The sequence below is a fragment of the Phodopus roborovskii genome, unplaced genomic scaffold, assembly GCF_943737965.1.
Source record: "Phodopus roborovskii unplaced genomic scaffold, PHOROB, whole genome shotgun sequence".
Lineage (NCBI taxonomy): Eukaryota > Metazoa > Chordata > Mammalia > Rodentia > Cricetidae > Phodopus > Phodopus roborovskii.
In genome coordinates this window covers 43494529-43520912 of record NW_026126480.1, presented here as the reverse complement: position 1 = coordinate 43520912, position 26384 = coordinate 43494529, and the positions used below count along the sequence as shown (strand labels likewise).

General features: G+C 47.1%; 1 protein-coding gene across 2 annotated transcripts in view; it reads right to left on the bottom strand.

Annotated features, from left to right (window-relative positions):
- Ptpre (protein tyrosine phosphatase receptor type E) overlaps positions 1–25645 on the bottom strand; it is a 139540-nt gene extending 113895 nt beyond the window's left edge. For both annotated transcript variants that reach the window (XM_051193220.1, XM_051193221.1), the window contains exon 1: positions 25447–25645. In XM_051193220.1, coding sequence (XP_051049177.1) covers positions 25447–25499 — 53 coding nt within the window. In that variant the 5' untranslated portion in view covers positions 25500–25645. The remainder of the gene's footprint in view (positions 1–25446) is intronic.
- Positions 25646–26384: the final 739 nt, after the last annotated feature.

Genomic DNA, 26384 nt, shown 5'->3' with positions numbered 1-26384 from the left:
GTGGGTAAGATGTGGGGGGAAGTAGTAGGCAGAATTCTAAAAATGTCCCCCAGATGTCCACCCTTTCATTTATTTTTTTCATCAAGTACTGATTTAGGGACTGCTGTGAAGGGATTTTGCAGATGGAATGGTGTTTGCTAACATGATGGCTATAAAACAGGGAGATTGTTCTAGGTTACCTGAGTGGACCAAATGCCATGAGACAAGTCCTTGAAAAGCCAGTGAAGGGGCTGGTGATGTTGGTCAGCAGATAAAGGCTCAAGCTGCCAAGACTGATGCTCTGAGTCGTATCCCCAGGACCCACATGGTGTAAAGGAGAGAACTGACTGCAACAGCCACACATGCATCCAACACGTGTGTTCTCCCCCACCCTCCATACAGCAAATAAGTAAATGTGATAAGCTATTTTTAAAAAAGCAGAGGAGGAACAAATGATCCAGAGACAGGATGCAGAAGGGGATCGGAGAGCCAGGGGACCAAGAGAGAAATTCCCCAATCCATGGCTGGCTTTGAAATGCCAATGAGCTGGAACATGAGGAGAGTCTTCAGTGACAGCAGGCTGGAAAGTGGGAGCCTTCATCTTTCAACCACAAGGAACTGAATTCTGCCAACCCACTCCCACTAAGGAGATTCCTCCCAGAAGGGACTCAGCCCAGGGACACAGCATCTTCATCCTTCAAGACTATAAGCAGACAAGCAGACAGGACTGTGGCTTCTGACCTACAGGGCCTACAGGATAAAGAAAAGGGCATGGTCTGAGTTCATTGAGGGTCTGCCCACTTGTCACAGCCTGTCATTAAGAATCTAGTGAGGGCAGGATGGCAAGGCATGGTAGACACAAATGTAAACTCAACAAAGCCCCTTTCTCCACCCACCTGCAAGGACTCAGGTTTGATCCAGCACTTCTCTTTATGCCGCTCGCCATGCACCTGTGCTAATGCAGTCAGCTGTGATGTGCACACCTGTCGTGCAAGAGTCCATCTTAAATCCCTACACTGCAAGCCATGAGCTCCTGACCTATATATGTCTGGCCACAATATGCCAAATAAAACGAAGGATGACTATTGGCCATAAAACTCTCACTGTGAAGCAACAATGAACTCATGGCATGTTAATGCTCAATGTGTACACTGAATTTGCTTCTATTGCGGTAAATAAGGATCAGGATAAACAAATAGGCCGAATAGATGTTTATTCAGGGAGAAATAACTTACAACCTAGACAGCTGAACACCAGGAAATTCAACCCGATCCTCTCCTGTCCGAGTCACGCCAGAAAGAGAGCGCCTTTCCTGGCCCCCTCCGACCTCCTTCCACAGGTCACTTCCGCCCATGGCTCCACCCCCAATGGGCGTGGTCAGTGCCACAGAAGGACTATCTCACTACATGCTTCTTTCTCGATTTTCTAAGAAAGATTTACTTGTGTGTATGAGTGTTTGCCTGCATGTGTAGAACTGAACTATACCCAGTGTCTGTGAGGGCCAGAGGAGGGCGCTGAATCCCCTGGAACTGTAGTTATGGGCAGTTGTGTGGCCTTGTGGGTGCTGAGAACTGGACCCAGGCCCTCTGCCAGAGCACCCAGTGCTCTTAACTGCTGAGCCTTGTCCCATGGTACCATGTCTAGGTAGCCCCATGGTTGAGGCTTCTCCTCTCAGAGGATGATGCTAGGCTGTGTTAAACTGACACTTAAGGCCAACTACAATAGACCAGAGTCACTGAACCCTCAGTCACTTCTGGTGGGAAGGTAAATGGTGTATCCTCTATGGGAAACAGCTCAGAGGTTTCTTTTTTCTTTTCAGTTTTTGGTTTTTAGAGACAGAGTTTCTTTGTGTAGGGGCTGTCCTTAATGCTTTCACTGGCTCTTGGAAACCCATTCCTTTTACTGGATTGCCTTGCCCAGGCTAAATACAAGCAGAGGTGCTTAGACTTAGGGCAACTTGATAAGCTATGCTTTGCTGATACCCATGGGAGGCCTGCCCCTTTCTGAACAGAAACAGAGGACGAGTGGATTGGGATGGGCAAGGAGTTGGGGGTGGGGAATAGGATGAGAGAAGGGGGAAACTGCAGTCAGGATGTAAAACAAACCAACAAACAAATTAATGGCTCCTAATTCAAGATAATAGCGTCAGTTTCCTGGGCAATGCTAGTCTACTCTTTCACCGCACAGGAAAAACAGATGGATTTCACCATTTGAGTTGAAGCAAGCAAGCAAGCAAACAAACAAACATGGCTACCTAATGTCCTAAGTGAAAGCAGCAATGCCTTCACACTCACTGAGTAGGACAGAACCATGGGAAGGCTCCAGCCTGAGGGCAAAGGCTTGAATTCACCTTTTACAGCCACAGAACAGGAATAAACAGTGAAGACTGAACATATTCCATCACAGTCAAGTCACTGCTGCAACAGCAATATGAGGTAGCATGAGCAGCGCACCAGCAGAGAAAGGGATAACAGAAATGAAGACATCTGAAAGCTACTGTCTTTCAAGGGTCCTTAATCTTTTCTTAAGGTTTATTTTATGTGTACATGTGAGCTTCTACATATATGTATGTGCACTGTGCACATGCCTGGTGCCAGCAGAGGCCAGATGAAGGTGTCAGATCCCCTGGTACCGGATTATAGATCATTGCAAGTCACCATGTGGGTGCTGGGAACAGAACATGGGTCCTCTGGAAGAGCAGCCAATGCTGTTAACCTCTGGGTCATTTGCTCAGCCCCATGGATTTCTTAATCTTTTTGGTGACATGGATTCCTCTTGCCAGTTAGTAACGCTCATCATCACCAGAACAATGTTGTGAATAAGAAGAAATCAAATCTGTAGTGTCAGAAAGCTCACTGTGAAAACTTGCAAGAGATTGGAATAAGCAGTGCTAACCAGTTGACAAGGAAACACTAACCTCCAGGGAAACACACAAGCAAACTGCCCTGAAACCCCTCCACCCACCTTGGAGGAGAGGCAGGAATTGACAGGAAAGGTGATCTTCAACTGTTGGCAAACATGCTGTTCTAGCTTCCTTTCTGTTGCTGTAATAAAACACTCAAGACAGAAAGTAACTAAGGGAAGAAAGAGTTTAATTTGGCTTACACTTCCAGGCCACATTCCATCATTAAGAGATGTCAAGGCAGGAACTCAACCAGGGACTTGAAGCTAGGAACGATGGAGGAACACTGCTTGCTGGCTCATCCCCAAGCTCATCCTTGGCTAGCTTTTGTATACATCCCTGGAACACCTGCACAGGGAATGACATCACTCACAGTGGGCTGGGCTCTCCTAAATCAATTACTGATGAACACAACACACCATAGACATGCCCAAAGACCAAGCCGGTCTAGGTAGCCCCATGGTTGAAGCTTCTCCTCTCAGAGGATGCTAGGCTGTGTTAAACTGACTCTTAAGGCCAACTACAATAGACCAGAGCCACTGAACCCTCAGTCACTTCTGGTGAGAAGGTAAATGGTGTATCCTCTATGGAAAACAGCTCAGAGGTTTCTTTTTTCTTTTCAGTTTTGGTTTTTAGAGACAGAGTTTCTTTGTGTAGCTCCAGCTATCCTGGAACTTGCTCTGTAGAACAGGCTGGCTTTGAATTCAGAAATTCACTTGCCTCTGCCTCCTGAGTATGGGGGTTAAAGGCATGTGCCACCACAATATGGTCTAATATAATTTTTTTAAAATGTGGCATCCAGCAAGCTCATCCTCATTCATTCATCAGCAATGCAAATCAATGGTTACACAAATCTATATGTGCATGTTAAAGCTATCCCTCTCACTACATGCTCCCAAATGGAAACAACAAATGTCTCCAGTTGAGAAATGCAAACGAAGGTGGCACATGTCCACTATGGACTACCACTCAGCAATGAGTGGAATGAGCTCCTGATACACACAGAATGAGTTGGAAACCCTTGTACTTAGTGAGAGAAGCCAGACACTAGGCTCTATACAAAGTGGTTCCCTTGATACGCTGTTACAAGAAAGGCTGAGCAACAGATAGGGCTGGAGACTCCCCAATGGCTGCCAGGGCAGGGTCTGATTAAACAAGGGAGAAGCTTTCTCTGAGGTGATAAAATATGTCAAGCATGTAGAGGCAACAAACTCTACACATTCCCCCTACCCCAAACTAATGAAGTTGTACATCAAAAAGAGGGGCTTACACTGTGGGCAAACTTAAAAAAAAGTTTCTAAAAAGAATAGAAAGTATACGAATGTTTTGCTTCTTTAGTGGAGAAACAAAAGCTCAAATACTGAGCCCAATCTGTGGTACATGTTCTCTGAATTCTGTCCTCACACTCTCAAGAGTAAAGTGCTTTTATATCCTGAGCCCAACACATTCACTATGTGAGGAAAAAAGTCCCTCTGCTCCATAAAGCTCTGGCCATGGGGTGTCCTTGTACCTTCTCAGGGTCGCCTGCTGAGGCTCTAGCCTAAGCACATCTACCATGCCCAGGAGAGACTGAGGGCAAGTCTTTCAAGGGACCCTCCAGAAACAACATATCTGAGTAGCTGATTCTTAAGGGCCATGTCCATGATTTTTAGAGTTTTTGTCCATGGCCCACAAAGACCCTTGACAGCAACTATCTTTTATTTTCTTTAAGACCTGTCTCTAATCACTAAAGTAAATTTTTACCTACTGCTCACTGAACTCATGCGTCCCACTTACACCACATCGTTGCATTAATATTAAGGATTTGTGTAATAATCTAGATGTACAAGGAGATTTAGAAGTTTATTATTTTCACAGCACACATCATGGAAGAAATTAATCTGAAAAATTGCAGTTGACAGAAGCAAATCGCATATGTAGCCACTAATGCAAATCACTTTCTAATTTCATTTCACAATGCATATTAAGCTCCCTTTCCCCAAATGCGCCACTTTTATAGGGTGAACACTATTAAAAGGCTTAATTTCCCTTTTAACATCAGGTAGCACATGTGCAATTTCAAAGCATGAATAGTGAGTAGTATGGTTGGGCTCACAGTTGCTGAGGTCCTGTCAGATACAAGTTGAGCACATACATACACAGACACTTCTGTATAGAACAGGAATGTTCTTCTGCACAGCCACACAGCTAATTTTATATGAAAGCTGATTTATCAAGGCCTTAACCTTTGACATATTTACTCGGTGTTTTGTTCAGCTATGGAGCCGGTTGACAAATGGTTGTGGTGGCTCACAACCATAAGATATGCAGAAGAGGCAAAGGCAGGAAGACCATGAATCAAAGACAGCCTAGGCTATACCTTGGGACTGCAGAGATGACTTAGCAGTTAAGAATCTCTTGCAAAAGACTCAGATTCAGTTCCCAGCATGGCTCATGACTATTTGTAACTCATTAGAGGAATATGATGCTCCCAATCCAGCCTCCTTGGGTACCAGGCACACATGTGACATACACACAAACATATGGGCAAGACACTCAAACACATAAGTAAAAATCAATAAATCTTTTTAGAAATCTTAACCATTATCTTAAAGAGAGAGACAGAGACAGCGAGACAAAGAGAGACAGAGAGAAACACACACACACACACACACACACACAGAGAGAGAGAGAGAGAGAGAGAGAGAGAGAGAGAGAGAGAGAATTGGGCTGAGAAGGATCAGAGAGATGGTTCAGCAGGTAAGGGCACTTGCTGTGAGGACCGATAAAAGCATGAGTTTGATTCTTGGAACCACACGGGAAAGAAGAAAGCCAGCTCCTGTAAGTCATCCTCTGACCTCCACACATGTACACACACACACACACACACACACACACACACACCACCACCACCACCACCACCACCACCACCACCACCACCACCACCACCACCATCACCACAACAACTATATATAAGTGAAGGCTATAATGTCTTGATGTAACATCATCAATACAGCCCCAGTCTACTAAACACTGTGGTTTCTAAATGCTACTTTGAAAGAAAATGTGCATTCAGAGTGAACTTCTCCAAGTTCCTGCCCATAACAAGACACTTGCTCTCTGATCAGTCAGCATGACAGCTGGGTTCAGAGTGACAGACAGACAGACAGGCTCAGAACAGAACAGTAAATCTGTCACACTGCCCGTGGACAGAGAAAAACCATTGACAATGTGAAGAAGAGGAAATGGCTTTTGGCACTGGAAACTTTCCCCACAGGTAGAGGGCTGGGTCAATACAAACCGGTGCCTGTGGATACATTTTAAAACAGCCAAAGAACCGCTGAATCCGCTTCTAGTTTCTTCCTTCTCTTTCCCACTCAGGAATTTTAAGCAGTGAGGAAACAGACATGGGCCAGTCAATAGCCAAGGTTTACTGAAAGAGGGTGCAGGCCTGGAACCAGGGACAGGAAGATGGCTGGATAAACAGACTCAGCAGTTAAAGGAATGTTAAGGTTTGCTCAGATGTGTGTGAGATAGCTTGGATAGATAAGTGGAAGAAAGCAAACAGTGAGGTTTGAAAGGTTGTGAATTACTGGCATTAATCATCTCTGGGGTGTGCCTGAACAGGACATCTGAAGATTACCACAGATAGACACAGGGTATGAAGATAATTGAGAAAGCCAATCAGATGGAGGCCACTCCAAGTCAATATTCTCTAACAGGTTTGAAAGGAGCATCCATCATCTTAGCCAAACAATAGTGGTCCTCTCTGTAGTTTATGTCTAAACACAATGTAAACCAGGAGAAATCCATGTAAAAAGGTTTTAGATCACCGTAGGCAACTGTAACAGATAATCAAGAGCTCTCTCCAGTGCACTGGGTAGAGAGATTGTTTCTCTCTTCAAAGTTCAATCAATTCAGGAAGCGACTCACTCACTCGACGCTTGTCAGTCACCTGCATTCTGAGCTAAATGACCGGGGCAACCCATCCCCAGACATGATATTCTGTGTTTTCCTCAAGCATGTGTTTAATTGCAAAATGCAAATATCTCTGAAACATGGTCACGATGACAGGAAACGAAACAAAAGCCATGTGGGTCCCCAGGCTGTTCTTGCCCTGACTTTCCATCAGTGTTGACCTCAAGTCTCTCATATATCCTGGTTTGAGAGCCCCTAAATTTGACATCAATTACCAGGTGTTCCACTCCCAGGTTGCAACTTATGGTGCTTCTAACAGTCAGTTTTGCTTTGCATCCAATGGCTGGTCTCACAAGCATTTAATTAAACATAAGAAAATTGCAACTATGCCACCGGGAATCCACTGGGCCCCCAGTGGGTAGAGGGCACCTTGCTGCAATAAATATGTTCTAGTAATTTTGAAGAGCCCATCTCCAGAAAATATAAGCCAGTATGTCAACTAATGCCAGCCTGTGACAACTGTGTGTTCAGGTGCCAGAGAGCAAAGCACAAAATGAGACTTATCAAGAAAATGCTGCAGGGGCCCTGGCTGCCACCCTCCTCAAAAAGGCACTAGACTGTGGGCTTGCTCTACTGTATGATCTGTCATGGTTACTTGTGGCTCCAGAGTGACCCTCTTCTTCCCCCTACCCATTTCCTTCCTCCTCTCTTTCTCCCTCCCTCTCTCAGCTGTCCCCCTACCTCCCTCCTCCCTGCATCCTTAGATAATTGACAGAAGCCTCCCAGTTCATATCCCTGTCTAGTTCCTCACCTGCTAGTCCTCCTTTTGTGGTAGCCTGGAGAACTATTCTAGACCCATGGAGCTTGTGGCTAGCCCCCATGGTAACAGCCTAGAGTCTCAAGCTCTCAGTCACCTCTCCTGGGAAAGGTGAAAGCAATTCCAGAAGAGAGAAGATTTCTATCTCTGCCACATATGATTGAAGGGCTCTGAAGAGAAGTACCATGCTGGAGAGGAATGTTCAAGTGTGCCTTTCCATGTGTAAGAGAGATAGCTTCCCCTTCCTCATGCATGGGTGCCTAGGCTTAGTTTTTAATGGAACTCATATTTAAACAGCCTTGTAGGTAACTAAATAAAATAAACCAGACCCCTTTAAAATTTTTTGTTAACAACCTCGATTTTCTCCAGGCATTGGTGGCACATGCCTTTAATCCCAACACCCGGGAGGTAGAGGCAGGCAGATTTTTGTGAGTTCGAGGCCAGCCTGTGAGTGAGTTTCAGGACAGGCTCCAAAGCAATACACAGAAACCCTGCCTTGAAAAAACACAAAACAAAAACAAAACAAACAAACAAACAAAACCCCTCTATTTTCTTTCCAGAGGCACTAACTCACTGGGAAAAAGGAAAGCAATATTTTTTTTTCTGTCTCTCAGCATGGAATATGGCAAGCCAATACTGTGCACTTGTATTCTTACTATGAGTGAAAGAAGAAATGCAAAGCTTCCTTATTCTTCTATGAGAAAACTCAATGCCTAAAGTTCTAATCATTAAAAAAAATGGTTGAAGAGTATCTGTTCTCTAAAAGGATCATCTCCTATACAGCAGGGTTATCTCCCACCTCTAAAGGGTATGCCATGCCAGTGCACATAAGGCACATGCAATGTATTAATATACTTGCACAGGCTAGACAGCAGCTAGAAAAATACTTAAGTTCAGTTCAGAGCTGACAGTGCTCTTTTGCGGGCAGTGCTCAGCAACCTGAGTTTCAGGAAGAGATCTCTACCTGTCCCAAATGTTCACTCCCCAGATGAGGGGGTCTCCCTGTCCTCTATTTGATCATCCATGAGCTTGACATCAGGGTAGGTGACACAAGACTATAATATGCTCTACCCTAGTATTGGAATCTTCAGGGTGACATGAATGTCCTGGGAGACTCTAAGACTATTTTAAGAGATGACATGGTAAATGTCACCAAGGCTGAGACTATCGGCCACCTTATTAGAAATCTCCTGAGCCTCACTTTGACTGGAGTGGGAGCTGCTGGGTTTTTGGACTCCTGCTCAATATCTGAGCCTTGTTCTCCAACTTCAGTGTTGGTTCTGAGAACTGTCCAGCAGCATTGTCAAGTTTCTATTCTCACTGAGTTAACCAGTCACACTGAGCCATGTGTTGCCAAGAGCCAAGAATCATGCACCTGGGATTAAACATAAGAAGTTTTGGTCAATATCTATTCTTTGGAAAGGGCTGGCTGTTCTCCCATTCATGAATTTGGCTAACTTGAGTCACTATGAGTGTATCACAGACGTGACAGGATGTGACTTCAGAGGCTAGATCCTAAACACATGGTGGCTTCTTCCTTGTTTTCTCATGGATCCTGCTCTCTGGAAGGAAGGCAGCTGTTCATCATTGTCTTGGTTAGGTTTCCTTCGCTGCAATAAAACATGATGACCAAAGTTAACTGGGGGAGGAAAGGGTCTATTTCAAGTTAAACTTTACAATCTAGTGTGAAAGGAAGTCAGGGCAGGAACTCAAGGCAAGATCTTGGAGACAGAAATTGAAGCAAAGACCATGGAGAAAGGTTGTTTACTGGCTTGTTCCTTATGGCTTGTTCAGTCTTATACTACCCAGGACCACCTGCCCAGGGGTGGTACTTCACTCAATGAGTTGGGTCCTCTCACATCAGTCATAAATCAAGAAAATGCCCTACATACTTGCCACCTTCATAGAGGCATCAAGGCAACCTTTACAGAGGTCATTTTCTCAATTGAGGTTCACCTTCCAGATGCTGCTGGCTTGTGTCAAGTTGATAAAGACTAACCAGGACAGTTTTCAAGACCTAGAGTGGTTCTGTAGCTGGGACTCCATGCAGGAGTCCAATAAATAAGGGCTCCTGTGCATAGTCAACAGCAGCTTGCAGTTATGGAAGGACACCTTACAGCCCAGCCAAGCCTTCAGGTGCACTGGCTTTAGACAGCTGAGATGGGATAAATTTGCCAGGAATGTTCTAGAATGCAGAAAATTGAGAAAAGTTTTGAAGAACATGCAAGCATATCCAGTACCCAGGTCTGTGCATTTCCATGTCTCCTGGACACTATCAAAATGCCTCTGATTAGACAAAAGTGCTATGGTTGTCCCAGATTCTCTTGTTTTGCCGTTTGTGAGTATGACTGCCTTCTATCTAGCTTAGCTACCAGTATTCAATGCTCATACCTTCTAGGTGTTAAAATTGTGCATTAGCAGGCACTGTCAGGGATGATGGAAATGCCAAGCACTACAGGCTCATGCTTATGTTTGCATGTTCTCTAATGTAGGGGATAGTATTGAACATTTGCCTGGATGTTCCTGCAGGTAGGTGGATAGCTTATAGGCATGTGTGGCCTGCTGCCTGAGGGCCACATATATCTCAAGACGTGAATGAATGTAGACCAATACATCTGTAGATAACAACATTGGATTGCAATGTACAAAGTTGGACACCCAGGTGGAACATCAAATACTACACAAAAGAGAGCAGAACATGACAACTGTGTTTCATGGGAAAAAGCTTCCGACAATCTCATATTTGCTTGATCTCTTATTATACGTGTCTGTGTGTTTGTTATGTGTACATGTGCATTCACATGTGTGAGTAGTTGTACACACCTATTAATGCATTTGTTGGAACCAAAGGTCAATGTCAAGAATCTTCATCTATCACTTGCCACCTTATCTCTGAATTATATTTATTTATGTATTATTTTATAATAAATTGCAAAATCATTTTTGCGTATCTGTGTATATGTGTGAGGGTAGGAGGCCAGAGGATGACTTGCGAGGGTTGGTTCTCTTCTTTTACCATGTGAAACCCAGGGAGTGAAGTAAGACCATCTTGAAGTTTGAATGAGAATTCCCCTCATGGATTTGCATGCTTGAATGCTTGGTCCCTACATGATGAACTTTTTAGGAAGTATTAGTAGGCAGTCTCTCTACCTCATGCTTGTGGGTTTGATATAAGAAATCAGCTACTTGTCCAACACCATTCCTGCCTGCCTGCCTGCCTGCTACCATGCTTCCCACCATGATGATCATGGACTAACCTTCTGAAACTATAAGCCAGCCCCCCAGTTAAATGCCTTCTTTTGTAAGTTTTCTTGCTCATGGCGTCTCTTCACAGCCATTTAATAGTAACTAAGACACACACCTCTACCCACTAAGCTATTCTGCTGGACCTCCCCTTTATGTTTTGGAGACAGGGTCTCTCACTAAACCTGGAGCTTTTCAACTAGGCTAGACAGACTGGATAGTAAGATTCAGAGGTCATCCTGTCTCTTTTCCAGCTCTGGGGTTACAGACACATGCCACCATGCCTGGCTTTTTACATAGGTGATGGGGATTTGAACTGAGATCCTCATGCTTGCAGAGCAAGCACTTTAGCAACCGAGCTTCTCCCCAGTCCTTATCTCATGTATTACTTCCATCTTGTCCTCCCCCCCCATCCTTCTAATTGGAAACATCCTTGCCCATAGCCCTATAACTATCTACACAGACCATATAAATGAAGTTGGAAGTCTGTCCTTGCATGCTCTTTTTATTTGTACAGATGCTCACTTTTCTAGAGACATCTTCTGCCTGACACCATGGCTAATTTTATTTTCATGCATCTTGACACAGTGTTTAAACGCCACCCAAAAATGCCTTGTACTCGTATGGGTGTTTTCCAGTGTAAGCTTTCTGTAGGGATGTCCCCTCCTGGAGCCAGACCCCACACTGCACCAACACTAATATGAATGCTGGATACAATTTGATCCTATGGGGGTCTCACCAGAAATCAGGCATTGGGGACCAAAGGCAAAAGATTGTGCCCCCTTCTGAATGTTAACCTCAAATTCCAGATTCAACTGAGATCCTGGCAGAGAAAATGAAATGTAAGTTGTGTGTGATTTGGATGCTCTGTGAATGGAAGATAGAGGGGCTAGGGAAATGGCTCAGGAAAGTATTTGCCACACAAGCATGGGGACCTGAGCTTAAGTCACAGAATGTATGTAAAACTCCAGGAGTGATGGATGATGTATGTAAATTCAGTGCTAGAGAGGAGACAACAGGGTGATTCTGAGACTTCTGGCCAGTCAAGCCTGACCAAAGCAGGGGATTCTGGGCCAAGTCAGACGTTCTGTCTCAAAAACAAACAAACAAAAAATCTGAGGAATGATACTTGAGGTTGTCCTTTGGCCTCCACACATGGTTCTGTGCAGGTGCGTGTGTGTGTGTGTGTGTGTGTGTGTGTGTGTGTATTCATGTGTGCATGTGTGTGTATATGTATGCGCATGCACACACACACACACACATATACACATATGCATGCAATATCCAACACAAAGGTTATTTTGATAAGAGTTTTCTCAAAGCAAAACTCTATGGATCCCTAAAACCAACTTAAAGTCATTTTCAAGTCAGGGGCTGATTGGCAAAGCATTCCGTGATTGGGATTCTCCCGGACTCCTAGCAGTGAGCTAAATACAGCCTTGCTTCCTGAGGCCTAAGTTAGGGTGTCTCCCCTAGGTAGTGCCCAGTTCCAGGAAGACCACCCGTGGTGCCCTCCTCACATGGTAAGGCCATTGCTGACACTGAACAACAGCAAAGACAAAACACTAGGCATTTGGGGCCTTTGCAATTACTCATGGCAAAGGAATGACATGCCATCCATGCCTGCTGCCTGCTCAAGAACCGGCTCTCCAGGCCTTTGCCCCAGGGCAGGAATGTGAAAGGGAAAGCCACCAAAGGCTCTAGGAGGCCACAGCTGCCCATGGAGCTGCTGGCTCCCGGTCAGCACATTCACTTTGCCAACTCTGGTGTCCTCAGGCAGAGGCTAAGCAGCCCTAGCTGAGTTTCTGAGTGGAAAAACAGAGCTGGCATAGTGGTGGGTGGGGTGGAGAGGGGAGCCAGAGCAAGTGGCTGTGGGGGAAACCACCCTCTGAGAAACGTTATCTGTAACATTGTAACCTGCCTGGACCTGGTGTTTTACATGTGACTCTGTGAAACAGAGAGCAGGAATACAGATCTCCCCAGCAATCTGGAGCTCTTTAAAAGCAAACCCAGGACAGTCTTATCATGTAAGGTGGTCTAGGGGCAGATTTGGAGCAACTGTCTAGCCAAAATGCCACAAAAACAAAAGATGACCCTAACAAACACTGTAGCTCCTGCAACACTTGGAAAAAAAAAAAAAACCCAGAGCTGATGGAAAGAGAGGTCTTCAGGTCCATGTGGATGGCCTAAGGCCTCAACATAGCCTTCTGCATGTCCCAGGCCCCTTCCTACACTACAGGGGATTGCAAAGCAGGGCTGAGCTCCACAAGGTTAGCCCCTTAAGGGACAGACCTACATGGATCCCAGAGGGCAGACAGATGTGGGAGCTAGACTTCACACGGAGGGTCCTTGAGTGAGGGTGGCAGAAATACAGGTGTTTGTCCACCTGGAGGTGCAGCACAAAGGACAGGTGAATACGGCAAGCTCCCTGACACAGCTACCCCAGTCCTGCATATCCTCGGTTTTCTTTCAAAGAATGATCTTGAAACTGGACCTGGCCACGCCACAGACAATGTGCCCTGGTTCGCTCTATTCAACTGCTTCCTCTAGTGCTTTCTTGACTGGGGAGAGGAGCACAAACAGATGGCACTTGGGGCTTGCCCAGGTTGAACATCTTTCTGGGCTCAGCAGCTGTACCCGCCCATCCTTCTGGCTATCCCCCTGCCTGCCACTCTATGGAAGAGCCTGACCTCATTCTTGGGACCCTACAAAAGCCTCCAGGGTTCTGGCCCTGGCCACATATTGAGATTCCTGGGGGAGCTTTTAATATAGCCTGTGACTTCCTGTCCTTCCTCTAAAAAGCCACAGTGAGTACCAGGGGGTGGTGGCTCTGGAGACTCTAATGGACAACGCCACAGCCTCTCTCAGTCTGGATTTTTAAATGACATTAGATCACAGGGGAATATCAAAAGGTCACTACATGGGTGCTCAGACGGCACTGTACAGATACAGGGAAGAGTGTAGCCCTGCTGGTCACACTGTCATCTCCAGGTATGTCACCTGAGTTTAGCTCCCCCCACCCTGTTGATGACCTATACCATTGGAGGTGAATGCAGAATGTGGGGTGTCCTGAGGGAGCTCTCATCTCACTTCTATGGCTTGAGTGTAGCTCCCGAAGGTTCACCTGACTATGTGTGAACCAAGTGGTTTGAATGGGACTGATTACATACCTAACCCTGAGGAGGACACGTGAGATCAAGCCTAGAAAAATAACAGTTAGCCAGCCCTGCACAAAGGGGAATCTTTGAAGATGGTCCACTGTCCCAGCCTGGCCTTCCAGAGCAAGAAGACTCCCACTGGGTTGACTCTGTCCTATCTCCTTACACAGGGAGGTCTGGATGTGAGACTCCAAGAGACCATTGTGGTACCAAGGGTTGAGGTGAAAGGCCCAGGGTGTAGATGCCACTACGTGGGCCTGGGCGCTGCTATTCCTGAGCCCTCAGCTTCCTCAGCCAGTGAGTGAGCCTGATCATGACCTTGAGGGAATTCGGACATATTTCACCTCTCATGCCTTGGTGCTCTGACACAAAGCTGGTGACAGATTCTGGCTCTAAAGGGGGGGGGGGGAATGAGGCTGTTTGGGCAAACCTCACAAATGCCTGACATCCAAAGCAAAAGGTAGGAGGTGACTTCATTTGACCATAGACTGTAAAAGCTCGTGCAGAGTGTGGCTCTCATTGTGTTATGGCATCTGAGGAATAGAAGGATGATAGTCTTTCCATTTCTGTTGAAGGCAATGATTTTCTGGGCTGGTTCTTCACTGTGCAGTGTGAGTTCCAATACAGGTGTACAATAGAGCCCTGTCCCCTACCAGCCAATGAGGTGACATCACACACATCCCTGCTAAACCTAAAGCCGAAAGAGAGAAGGCTGCTTGCTATTCTTAGGGACAGACCTCCCATATGGCACTCTGTGCTGGCCCTCATTTACTCAGACTTGGGGTTCGTTTTTCTGCTCCCCTAAATACAAGCCTTGGAAGAGCAGGGTGGTGGGGTGCTGACTGTCCCTACTTGCCCATATGGACAGTCACACCTCTACCAGTTCTCTGGGGACCTGGATTTGAGGATGAAGAATGGAACCAACAGATTGAACCTTAACTGAGACCCCAGCAGAGTCTCCACCAAAAGGCACAGCTACTCAAGCCAGATGTCCTTCTTTGCAATGGGCCCTGGGCCTCCTGTCAGGGAGTCTCTAGCTTTAGCCATTTCATCCTATCCTAGTTACCAGAAACCAGTCACTCCCCTATCAATGTACAATTTTCTAAGCCTATTACAGTTAAACAGACAAGCAATTTTACCCAACACCATTCTAGCAATGAGCTCTGAGCTATTGCCCTGGAATGGCCACCCTCTCCACCTGCCAGATTAAAAGTGAACTTGGTAAACTGAGACTTCCTGCTCCAACTTCCCAAGCCCCCAAGGAAAGGACACCAGCCTTCAGCCATTAACAGTCCTTGCTACCCTGAAAATGGAAAAGAAGCTGAGGCTAAGCAAAGCAGCCAGGATCCATGTCATTGATCTCTGCCCAGCACAACCCATCCATTAGGGATGTACATTTGAATAAAACAAACAATAAATCATTTGCTAAACAAAGCACACCATGCATGAGCCATGTACCCAGGGCTGCTGTTGAAACTCCTCCTGGAAGCAATTCTCTGGGTGGAAGCCATCCACAAAGGAATGGACTGAGCATTGCTGAGGCCGAGCAGAGAAGGAGGCAGCAGTGTCTCACCTTCAGGTCCTGCTCAAGGATGGACCTTGGTTTTGCTCAGCTGGAGACACAGGGTTGTGGGAAGGGGACTCACTTTCTGAGGCCCAGCAGCAGGAACAGTGCTTCAGGCTCAAGAAGCAGGAATGAGGGATCAGTAGTTCCAGATCAGAATGGGAAAGAGACACCGAACCTCTGATCCCAGAAGTGAGTCAGGAAGCCCCAAGTAAGAATTATTCTCCTTAACTCCCTGGTTCATCTCTAAATAGGGAGATGAACCACATTGCATCCTAAGCAGAGGAAGGCAGGGGCTGACTTCAGTTGTTGACAAACAGGAAGATTCGCACAGAAAATCTGTTTCTGGTGACATTGAAACATATGAGGAACGTCGCTGAGAAAATAAGTAGAAGGGAGTCATTCTTTTTTGTCTTCATATGTGGTAATCATGCTTTTCCAGCCCTGCTTCATCAACATGCAATAAAATCAAACTTACATGCACAGACACCCAGCCATGTCTATGCCAAGACACTCCATACCTAGACACTGTGTGCTGTGTGGTTGGCCAGGTACCTGGGTCAGGATGGACTGGCAGATCAAGTACTGAAAATCAGCCTAGTGGCTTTGCTGCAGACCATCATGACTTTGGAACAGGAGCCATCCGGAGAGCGTTTCCTGACAGACAGTGGGCAGTTCTCCATTCTTGGGAAATGTGCACTCATTCTCCACAGGCCAAACCTCTTCCTGGGGGCTCCCTCCTTGCTCTTACTGGGATTGTGTCCCTTTCCCCATCCCACAAGGTGAGACCAGTCAGGGCATTGTGTGCGCTGTAGTGCCCTCATGGCCTTGGCTTCAGGAGCACCATCCTTCTTCAAGCTTTTTCCCAAGGTCTCATTCCTACCTCTTCCAGAACGTTCACTACTCCCACACAGATTTCCCCCAGTTTCAAAGGAAATTTAAAATTTCCTTTGAAATTTTAGGCTCCTGAATAGGCTGAGGTCCTTGAATGAAAGCCATGGACTCTGGGGCAAATGAAAATGTCAAGTTTGTCCCCCAAAGAGGTCAAAGTGCACCACCAGCAACTTGACTTTGTCTGTCAGAGCGGGCAGATACTCCAACTCTCGGGAATCTATATCTCTGATGTGACAGGTTTTGCTGAGCTGTAATAAGATGGACAACTTAGCACAGAGAAAGGTTTTCCTGTTAAAGCCACTTTGCTTCTGTTGGACAGACCCAAGTCCTATCCAAAAGAGTCAAGTGTTTACACTGTGCACCCCACAATCCCCACAACCTGGCCTCATCCTTGGCCCTCAAGTCAGCATCTGCTCTAGGAATACCTGGTCAACCCAGCCAGAAATTCTGGGCCTTGGTTTTTAGAGTTCCTCTTGACCGATGTGATAAAATATCCTATGAACTCACCTGTGGGCCTCAGTTTCCCCAAAGTAACCTCTGTTCAGAGTCACACATATAGCCATCAGATCTTTCCTTGGTCTCCAGCCACATTACAAGCAGCTGTTTTAAAACCATGCACAGCAAGTGCTTTAGCTACTGAGTCATTGTCCTAGCCCCAAATTCAGTTTCAAGACTCTCAAGCCTATGAAAAGTGGTCCACAAACATTTTTCTGCAGAAGGAACTGACAACAAGCTTTAGAATCTCCAAGGAGCCACTGGTCCAGACTCTCAGCTGGGGTCTGTGGAGTCCCGAAGCACCATCCTTCCTATCCCTTCCTCACTGACCCTGCTCCAGCTGCATCTAGACACCTGCTCTTCCCAGATAGGAGAAGGCACTTCCCACTGCTGGGCAAGCACACAGAAGCCTCTGTGTCTGAAATATTTTGGTCCTGTTGGCTGCCAAGAAAACATCCACACCCCAGCCTGTTCTCCTTAACGAAGCCCTTCCAGTCCCCACTCCACAAGCTCATTCCACCTGTTCTGCCCTGCCTCTGCACTTGATCACCTCTAGCCCTTCCTTGGGGTGGTAGCTTCTGTGTCCCTGTGGGCCTGGGACATCCAGAAGGCAGGCACTGTCATAACTTCAGGGCTAAGCACAGCATGTGTAGTCTAAGTATTCAATAAAGATCCAAGCATTCCATTTGTCTTTTCTTGCAAGCGTTTTCAAACACTGCTAACATTTAGGGAAAACTCAGAAAGAGCCTTTGAAATATTTCTAGCTTGATAAAACAGGTCTAACTCTGCTCAACACAGCACAAAATTATTAAATTTCCCACTCTTGTACTTTTATATTACATTTGAGCCCAAGTTGGGGCTTTGCTTTTGAGAACTTTAAATGAGTAGGCTGATAACACCACCAACAGAGGGCTGCTATGTTAAAGCCTACTGTGTGGGCAAAAAGAAATGTATTGAGTTACTGATGCTCTTGATCAAGAGACACTAGTAGCTCAGCAAAAAACACTAAATCAGTAGCAGCTGGAAGTTAAGGACAGGGCGACTGGTGTGTCACAGCAACCCCCGCCCATCACCCAAAACCACTCACCAAGGAAAGTGTTCAGGGACAAGGATTCCTTTGACCTGTAGCAAAGCAGGATAATGTGGCTGGAAACCAAGAGGCTTGTTGTTGTTGTTGTTTTTATCAGGGAACTTCACAGTACAATCAGGACCATGGAGGAGTTTGTTTATCTACAAAGCTAAATGTTTTATGCTCTTGAGAGAATATTTGCGTGCTTTCTATTCATTAAAGGCAGTACCCTAAAGCAGCAATTTGCTGGTCCAGACTGAGTTTCTATATATCCTTGGATGCAACAGAAAGGACATATACATCCTGGCTGTTTATTAATTTACACTAATGTTCTTCCCTGTAACTGGGGACAAAATTCTACTTCAGTGGACCAAGGTGTTTGGGTCTGAGGCAACCATGCACAGCCATGTTTTCTAGAACAGTCTCAGGCCAGGCCCTGGTTTTTATCTTCTGCTGGGGTGTGCCCAAGATATACGACCCAGCATTCCCACTTAAAAGGATGTGTGCAGATTGCAGGCCTCCAGGCCAGCAGGAGTGGGAAACAGAAGCGTGGCCTCAGAGAGTCTAGCTTACTCTTTATCACCTAGCTCAATTGCTTCCCTCTTTATCTCTGTCCTCTGTTGGCCCCTTCTCGATCCTCCCTGTTTATAGAAAATCAGGGTGAAGGGTGATTGCCCCCACCCATAGGGTCACTATGAGTCCCTGGGGGAACCTGGAAAGCAGTCTATGGCATTCTGTATAAGGAGGCACTTCATCCAAGGAGGGAGCTAGAGGCTTTCCCATTTCTAATGACCCATCCCTTTCCCCCTCAAATCAACTAGCCTGTTCTAGAACACATGACTGATAAGCAATGCTAGTCATGATAAATTGTGATGCAAGAAAAAAAATTGACTGCTGTTGTCTTCAAATCTTGATCAGAGCCCTTGTCCTTGTCTACCTCCAAGTGCACTCGTCCACCCACAGAGAAGTGTGGTTCCTTCAAGATGCAAAGACGAGCATCCTCGAAGAAGACACAGTCCTCCCTATGGGTGGAAATCCACCTGTTAGCAAACCCCAAGGACAGAACTAAAAGCTAGTCCTCATGGTGAGAATTTCAGATGGGAAGAAAGCCCCCAGGCAGGGTATCAAATTCTACAGATAAGTGTCTAGCTTTGAGGCTGGTCTCTTTGAGCTGGAGAAGAAAGGAAGGTCAAATCTGGCAGAGCTTCACAAGGTACTCATGGCAGATAGGGCTCTCCCATCTCAGGCATCACTCTGAGGAGGCATCTTGTTCTCAGAACAGTACTTGGGCCTTCTGGCCTTGAGTCAAGGTCAGGGCCTTGTGTGCAGAAAGCACACAGCTCTCAAAGCAAACTGATTAGAGTCTGGCTGTAGAGACATAGCTTGGAAACTCCAGGTCCTTGGAGTGGGAGACAAAATAAAATGACACATTCTAAAGGCCACTTATCATAATAGACTGCAATCAAGCATCTATAAACAAAAATCCAAAAATCTACTTGAGAGTGAAAAAAAAATGGAACTAATTTTCTTCCGAGTACAAACGGTGACTAATGTCCAGATGGAAATATCCAAACAGATCCAAGTCTTAACAAAAATTATGTCTGTTTGTAGGCTAGAAACCCAACACCTGCCCTGAGGACAATATGAATGACAGAGATCGGAAGCTCTCAAGCCCTTGGTTTAAGAGCCGAGGCCCCTGATCCCTCTGTAAGCATAAACCAAGTCTTTGCTGGTGCTCCCCACCACACCAGAGCCTCCATACCCATGTCCATCTCCTGTTCTAAAGACTGGAATCACAGGGCTGTGAAGATGATTCAGTAGGTGTTTGCCTTGTAAGTCTAACTACCTGAGTTCAGATCCCCAGCATCCATGTAAAAAGCTGTCTATGGTATCATGTACCTGTAACCTTAGCACTGGGGTAGATAGAGACAAAGGCACCCTTGGGGCTCATTAGCCTGTCAATCTGGATAAAACAGTGAGATCCAGACCAGTGGGAGGCCTTGGCTCAATAAATAAGATGGAGAGTGCTGGAGAGATGGCTCAGTGGTTAAGAGCACTTGCTGCTCATGTAGAGGGCTGGGTGCAGTTCCCAGCACTCTCTTGGCAGCTTACAACAACCCTGACCTCCAGTTCCAAGGGATCTGACCCAGTGTGCATCAGGCACCTATGTGGTACACATACAACAAACAAAGTACTCATAAACATGATATAAAATCAGTATGTATCATTAAAGAAAAAGATGGAGAGAGGACACTGGACACCAACCTCTGACCTCTACAAGGGCATATGTGGGTGAGTATACATTGCATGTGTGTCATGGTCAGGAGCAGGAGAGAAAGGGGGGAAGAGGAGTAGAAGAATCACCCCTGTTCAGGCTCACACTGAGGATCACACCCTCCTGACCCCACCATTCCACCTCAAATCGCTTGCCCAGAGCCCTAGTCTGTGCCCTCTCCCAAGGGAAACAAAGACTTATCTGTTCTATTTGTGGCTATGCTCCACACAGGGTGACATGGCTGGACAGCCCTCTCTCCACTTGACCTCCTACACCTTACCTGCACAGACTCATCACACCCCGGCTCTGTTCCCTTTGTCCGGGCCTTTCTTCACTTCACACTGACCCACATGGAGTCCCAGGCACCTGGCCATCCCCAAGCTGATGCAGAATCACATGTCTGCTACAGGAGCTCATGGCCAAGCTGTGGTCCCCACACTGGACCTTCTAGGGAACCGGAGTCTGTGCTGCTCACACCCAGACCAGAGGCACAAACAAACTATCCAACCAACACTCCACTTTTCACCCCAGACTACTGACACCCAAACACCTGACTACAGTACAGCAGGTTTCCAGTCCGGCTAAGGATCAATTTTTAATTCAATTTCCTTATTTCTTTCCTCTGGGCAGAGTGTCTATCTGTTCGGAGAAGAGGAAGAAAAAAAGGAAGAAAGAAAGAAAGAAAGCACTCCCTGCTGTTATTAATACTTGATACCAATTCCATGATAAACTAGGTTAAATGTGCTCTTAGTTGTACTTAAAAGAGATTTTAAAATAGCCGACCATTCTTTAAAAATACTTTATCTGCCCCTCCTTCATTGGGAATCAATATAAAAGGATATATTCATTTGTTTTTCTGAATTATATTGCTAAGAGTTTTTTTTATTTCATAAGCTTCACCAAACCCTTTGAAGTATTTATTTATGTAGCTGAAAGAAAGGGACCCACATTTCTGGCAGACAGCCAGATGCAGTGAGTACAGAGGCCGTGAACCACATCAAAAGTGCCTGTGTGGCACACCTGGATGGGGTGGACCCCAGCCCGTGAGATTTGGAGAACACAGCAGAAATGGAGAAAAGAAAAGGTGGCTGGCTGGCTGGGTAATCCCCAAAGGAGGACTCTCCAGCCTGCATCCAGCAGCGGCCCCCACCATCTGCCTCTCCAGGAGAATTACAAACATTTTATAAACCTATCACCTCAGGTGTGGTTTATAAAACCCAAGCATCTGGGGGGCAGGTGGAATCTGATCAGAGCTCCAGGAGCCTGGAGAGATTCAGAGCCGCCCCAGAGCTGCCCCGTCCTTTGGAGAAAAGAATTAAGCTCAGAGGGTGTTGAGGGCCACACACAGCTTCATAGTTTTATGTTATGGTTGCAAGGCTGACCTTATGCCCTGATTCAGCATGCTTTGTTCTGGGCTACACTGCCTCTTGGCGCTGGGGTTACCTTGTTTCTGCCTGTCTTCAAACCTGGCTGGCCTGGTTTAATTCAGCCCACAAACCCAGGTTAATGTCTATAGCATGTTGTATTTTTGCCTCACAGATCACTAATACCAGAGTCATCAGTGCACAATGAAGAATGGATTCCCTTCTGGTGTACAGGTAACTTAACTCTCTTGCAAGCTTCACATAATCATTCAGCTCATCACTCAAAAATCAAAGTTGCCTAGTATATTATACCATATTGATTTGAACCAGTCTTCCGTGTAGCACACCAAGAAAGACTATATGGATTTTGTTCACTCGAACCTTACTCTGTGCATGGGGGTGTATATATGGGGACAGTACACACACATATATGCATAAAAGGCAAGAGGACAACCTTGAGTGTCACTTCTCAAATGCCACCCTCCTCTTTTTCACACACATATATGCATAAAAGGCAAGAGGACAACCTTGAGTGTCACTTCTCAAATGCCACTCTCCTCTTTTTGAAAGAGGGTCTCTCGTTATCCTGAATCTCACCAAACAGACTAGGCTACCTGACCAGCAAGCCCCAGAAATTTCTGTGTCTCTGTTTCCCCAGAGGTGGGATTACAAGTGTGCAGCACCATGTGGGCCTGGCCTGTCTTTTGTATGTTCTGGGGCTCAAACTCAGGTCCTCTTGTTTGTAAGGCAAACACTTTCCCCACTGAGCCGTCTCCCTGGTCCCACACTGATCTTTAACACATATGATGTATATAGCATTAGGTCTTTTAGGAAAATATATCTAGTTTTCTGGGTGCTGATTTGTACTGCATCCTCTGTTACCATCTCGGCAGCCATGATAGGAAAAATGGGCAGTTCACTGCTGAGGACTGAGCAGTATGGTCTGAACTTGAGTCATTTAACCACAGGCAGAATTTGAATTCAAGTCTGAACCCGAAGTCCACAGTCTCAGAAACACACCCCTTATTGACCGCCTGGTGGAGAAGGTAGAAATGAATCAATGGAAACCTAAAACAGACTCTAATAGGTAATTAGAATAGGGCCAAATGTCCTTCCATAGAACCAAGAAGAGGGATTCGTGTCGGGCAGAGGGTCTAAGGAGCTTTTGGGGGAGGCTAAGTTATTTGAGCAACCTAAGCTGAGGGCTGAACAAGCTCCATGTCTTGAGGTCTAGAAACTAGGGGGCCTTCAGGGGAGACTAGGCCACCGCTCCACTTGCTAGGAGACAGCATGTCAAAGATGACCTACATTGCACAGGACTTTCTCAAGTGACACTCAGGTGTTGAAGAGGCCCAACTCTCCTAACAGCTACATTTACTTCTGTTTTGGAGCACAGCCTCCCCCAAGTGTGACTCACACATCATAAATGAGAAAATGTATCAGTGGGGGAAGACAGGGCATGCGGTTCTCATTCCCTTTACTACTCCCAAACCTGCCTCCTTGGGAGGCCCTGTGGGGTCTCTTCAGTTCACTATTCCCTTAATTAAGAGCTGGTCCTGAGGCTCCTGTAAGTGCTGTTCTCTTCTCTCCACCATCCAAGGTACAACAACATACATTGCAACAGACATCCATGTAAACCACAGATGCTGGTTCACACAACCATACATACTCCAGAGAGCCTTAACTCATTACCTGTTTCTCTACCCAACAGCTGCCAGCAAGAGACTATTTCCAGACACTGAACTCACAGCACCATCCTAACATAAGCCTCTTTCTGAAGCAGAAAGGAAGCTAGAGTATTTAGAAGGATGAAGAAGAAAACACTAGGGCAAGTTAGGGGGGACACAAATGCATACCTTTGACTTGGGAAATGATGCTCCAGGAGAACGTACTGCAGAAGGTGCCTCAGCCTACAAATTTGCTTCTGACCAGCAGGGGGATGGTTTCCATAAATGGCCTCCTTGGTGGAGCCTTGAGGATGGAGAGTCACAGTCTGGTGCAGAAGCATGATTTGACCTACTGAAATGGATTCATGGCCCTGCCCATACCTCCCTGAACTTCCTCAGGGCTAAAAGAGCTGCATGTAGGAATGCCTGGGGCCGAGGAGATCACTCCCAGGACAGTTTCAAGTCACCCTCCAGGCTTCCTCTCAGGTAGATAGGCTGTGACCCAAGAGCACTGCTGGGCCAAATGTGCCTCCACACCAGAAACAAAGGAGCTTCCATCCTGGGAACCAATGACCTGCTCTGTTCTCATCTTGTGACCCCCACAGGAGCTCCAGGAAGCATCCAAGGATAGCACCTCCCTCACTGACCTTCACCGCTAATTTGCCTGAGGGGTTCTGGATTATCAAATCTAGTTTACCCAAATGACCTGGCCTTTCACTGAGACAATTAGCTGCTACCAACTTCCAAAGCAAGAAACTGCTGGATTGTGTTGGGGGTGGGGTGGTGATGATGGTCACAAATAACATTAATCCCAAGAAACAAGGACCTGAGCCCCAAGGTGGCATTCAGGAGGCCAGGGCCTAGCTTCATGTCCCTCTCCCAAACAGTGTGGATCCCACTTGAGGCAAACCAACACCTGGCTTTTTGTTTCCCAGGCCCTTGAACTTGCACTTGGAGACTCCAGCCTCCATCTGCCAAAAAGACTTCTGTCCACTTTGTCCATATCCTGAAAGCTGAGGACCTTTGCAACTACCAGCAACCCACTGTTTCATGCCCCCTTTGGTTTAGTGCCTCAGTTTTGGAAAGACACTCCCACCATCCCTTATCCCCCAACCCCACTTTAACTAAGCACAAAATTTTAAGTTGTAGGAAAATAAAAATAAATAAATAAAATCGTTGGAAATATGTCTGGGTCACGTCTGTTACGTGCAAGGACGTCACCGACTGCACAGAGAGACAGTAATTTTTAGAACATATGAGCATTATTTCATGATCTTCCTTCAAACTCCCTGACATAGTCAAGGCCACCTATTTCTTTAGTTTCTGAGGTCCCAGCACTTACAGAGTCATCATAACTCAATATAAACCAATAGTGTGATTCTGCAGGCATCATTTTCTAAGCTCTCTAGAAAGATACTGCATGCCTGGAAGGAATTTAGGTCAGGTCCAGTCCTTAGTCCTTGGACTTGGCTCTGCCTCATCACCCTGTGGGTCTCCCAGCCTTCTCCCCCAGATGGTCCTGGGAAGCCCCAAGATGGGTACAGCTGGCCTTTGGCTCCAGGACCTCCTGAGATCATCCCACGGGCTGCAATTCCCAAAGTCTGGGATACCTGCCAGGTTTCCCCACCGGGACCCTAAATCCTCAACTGCCTGGGAAGGCACGGGTGGGGGGGGGTGTAAAAGATTGGCCACCAGCATCCCTGAAGCGCCCCCGCTGCTCAGGGAGTTGGTGCACTCAACTCTAGTCACTTTCTGGAAATGCTCCAGTCTCAAGCCCTGGGTGCTCAGCCCCCAACACACCCTTCCCCGTTTCCACTGCGTTTCACACACGTCGCGGGTCACTGTCATCCTCCCACCTGCAGACGCACGCCCTCCGCATAGCTGTTCGCGAAGAAGAGCTGTCTAGGTGGTAGCCAAGTTGGGATTGTGCCTCTCAGGCAGGTGACTGGGGTCTCAAGGTCTCCAGTCGCAGGAACCCCGCGCACTAGGAGGGTGGCAAGGACCTGGCTCGGGCACAGCACGACCCGTTCCTCCCGCGACAGTGGCCCAGACTGTCCCGGTCTGCTCAAGGTGCACGGTCACCTCAGGACTCACAGCCATCCACCCACACTGCGCTACTCACCTCCCAGGGACCAGTGCTGTCGCGCCAAACGCGCCGCCGCGGCGACTCCGCATCTCCCGGGCGCCCGCCCGCCGCGCTCCGCTCCGGGGCGCCCGCTGTCCCCGCTGGCGCGAGGGAGGGTGGTGAGGATGCGCGGGGTCAGCGAGATCCTCGCGCCGCAGGCGAGTTCTCCCGCAGCCCGCTGCCCACAACCCGCAGCCCCGCAGCTCTCAGTCCCCGAGAAGAGCAGGAAATCTGTCTGAGTCCGACCGCCTCCAGCGCTGGGCTAGGTCTCCTGCTCCGGCTCCGGCTTCTGCTCCATGGCGGGGGCGGGGCCCTGGCGCTGCGAGGGGCGACGGCGACGCCTGGTGCCTGGCTCTGGGAACGCACCGGGGGCGCCCGCCCTCCTGGGGTTGTGGCCTCTACACTCTATAAGGACAGAGGACGCAGGCGCACGCCCTCTCTGGGGAGTCCCTCCCGGCCCGGACACAGGATACCGTGGAGGGTGCCAAGGGGTGATGACACTCAGACCAGCCTGAAAGAAAATTCAGGGTCCCTTCCTGTTTATGTTTAGCCTTGATTCTGCACACCAGGAAGAAGTCAGGCTGTGTATTTTGCCTGTTTCTCAATTGGTAAAGCTGCCCTGGGGCATCTGGTAACAGGCCTGCTTTAGGGAAGTTGGCAGAGCTGGGAAATGTCCCAAACACTCCCTCCCAGAAAAGAGTGTGCTGTCGCCCCATGGTGGGTGCTGGAGGGTGTACAATTAGTAAGAAATGTGGCAAAATTAAACACAATGGAGCAGAGAGCATCACACAGGGGCCTGACCTGCTTCTCTGGGGACTTACTTCATAGTTATTTCTCTTGGACTATAAAGGGAACTGCCAGCTTGACAAGACCTAAAGTTGAGTCTCAAGGGGAAATTATCTAGATCAGGTTGAGGGATTGGCATGTCTGTGGGG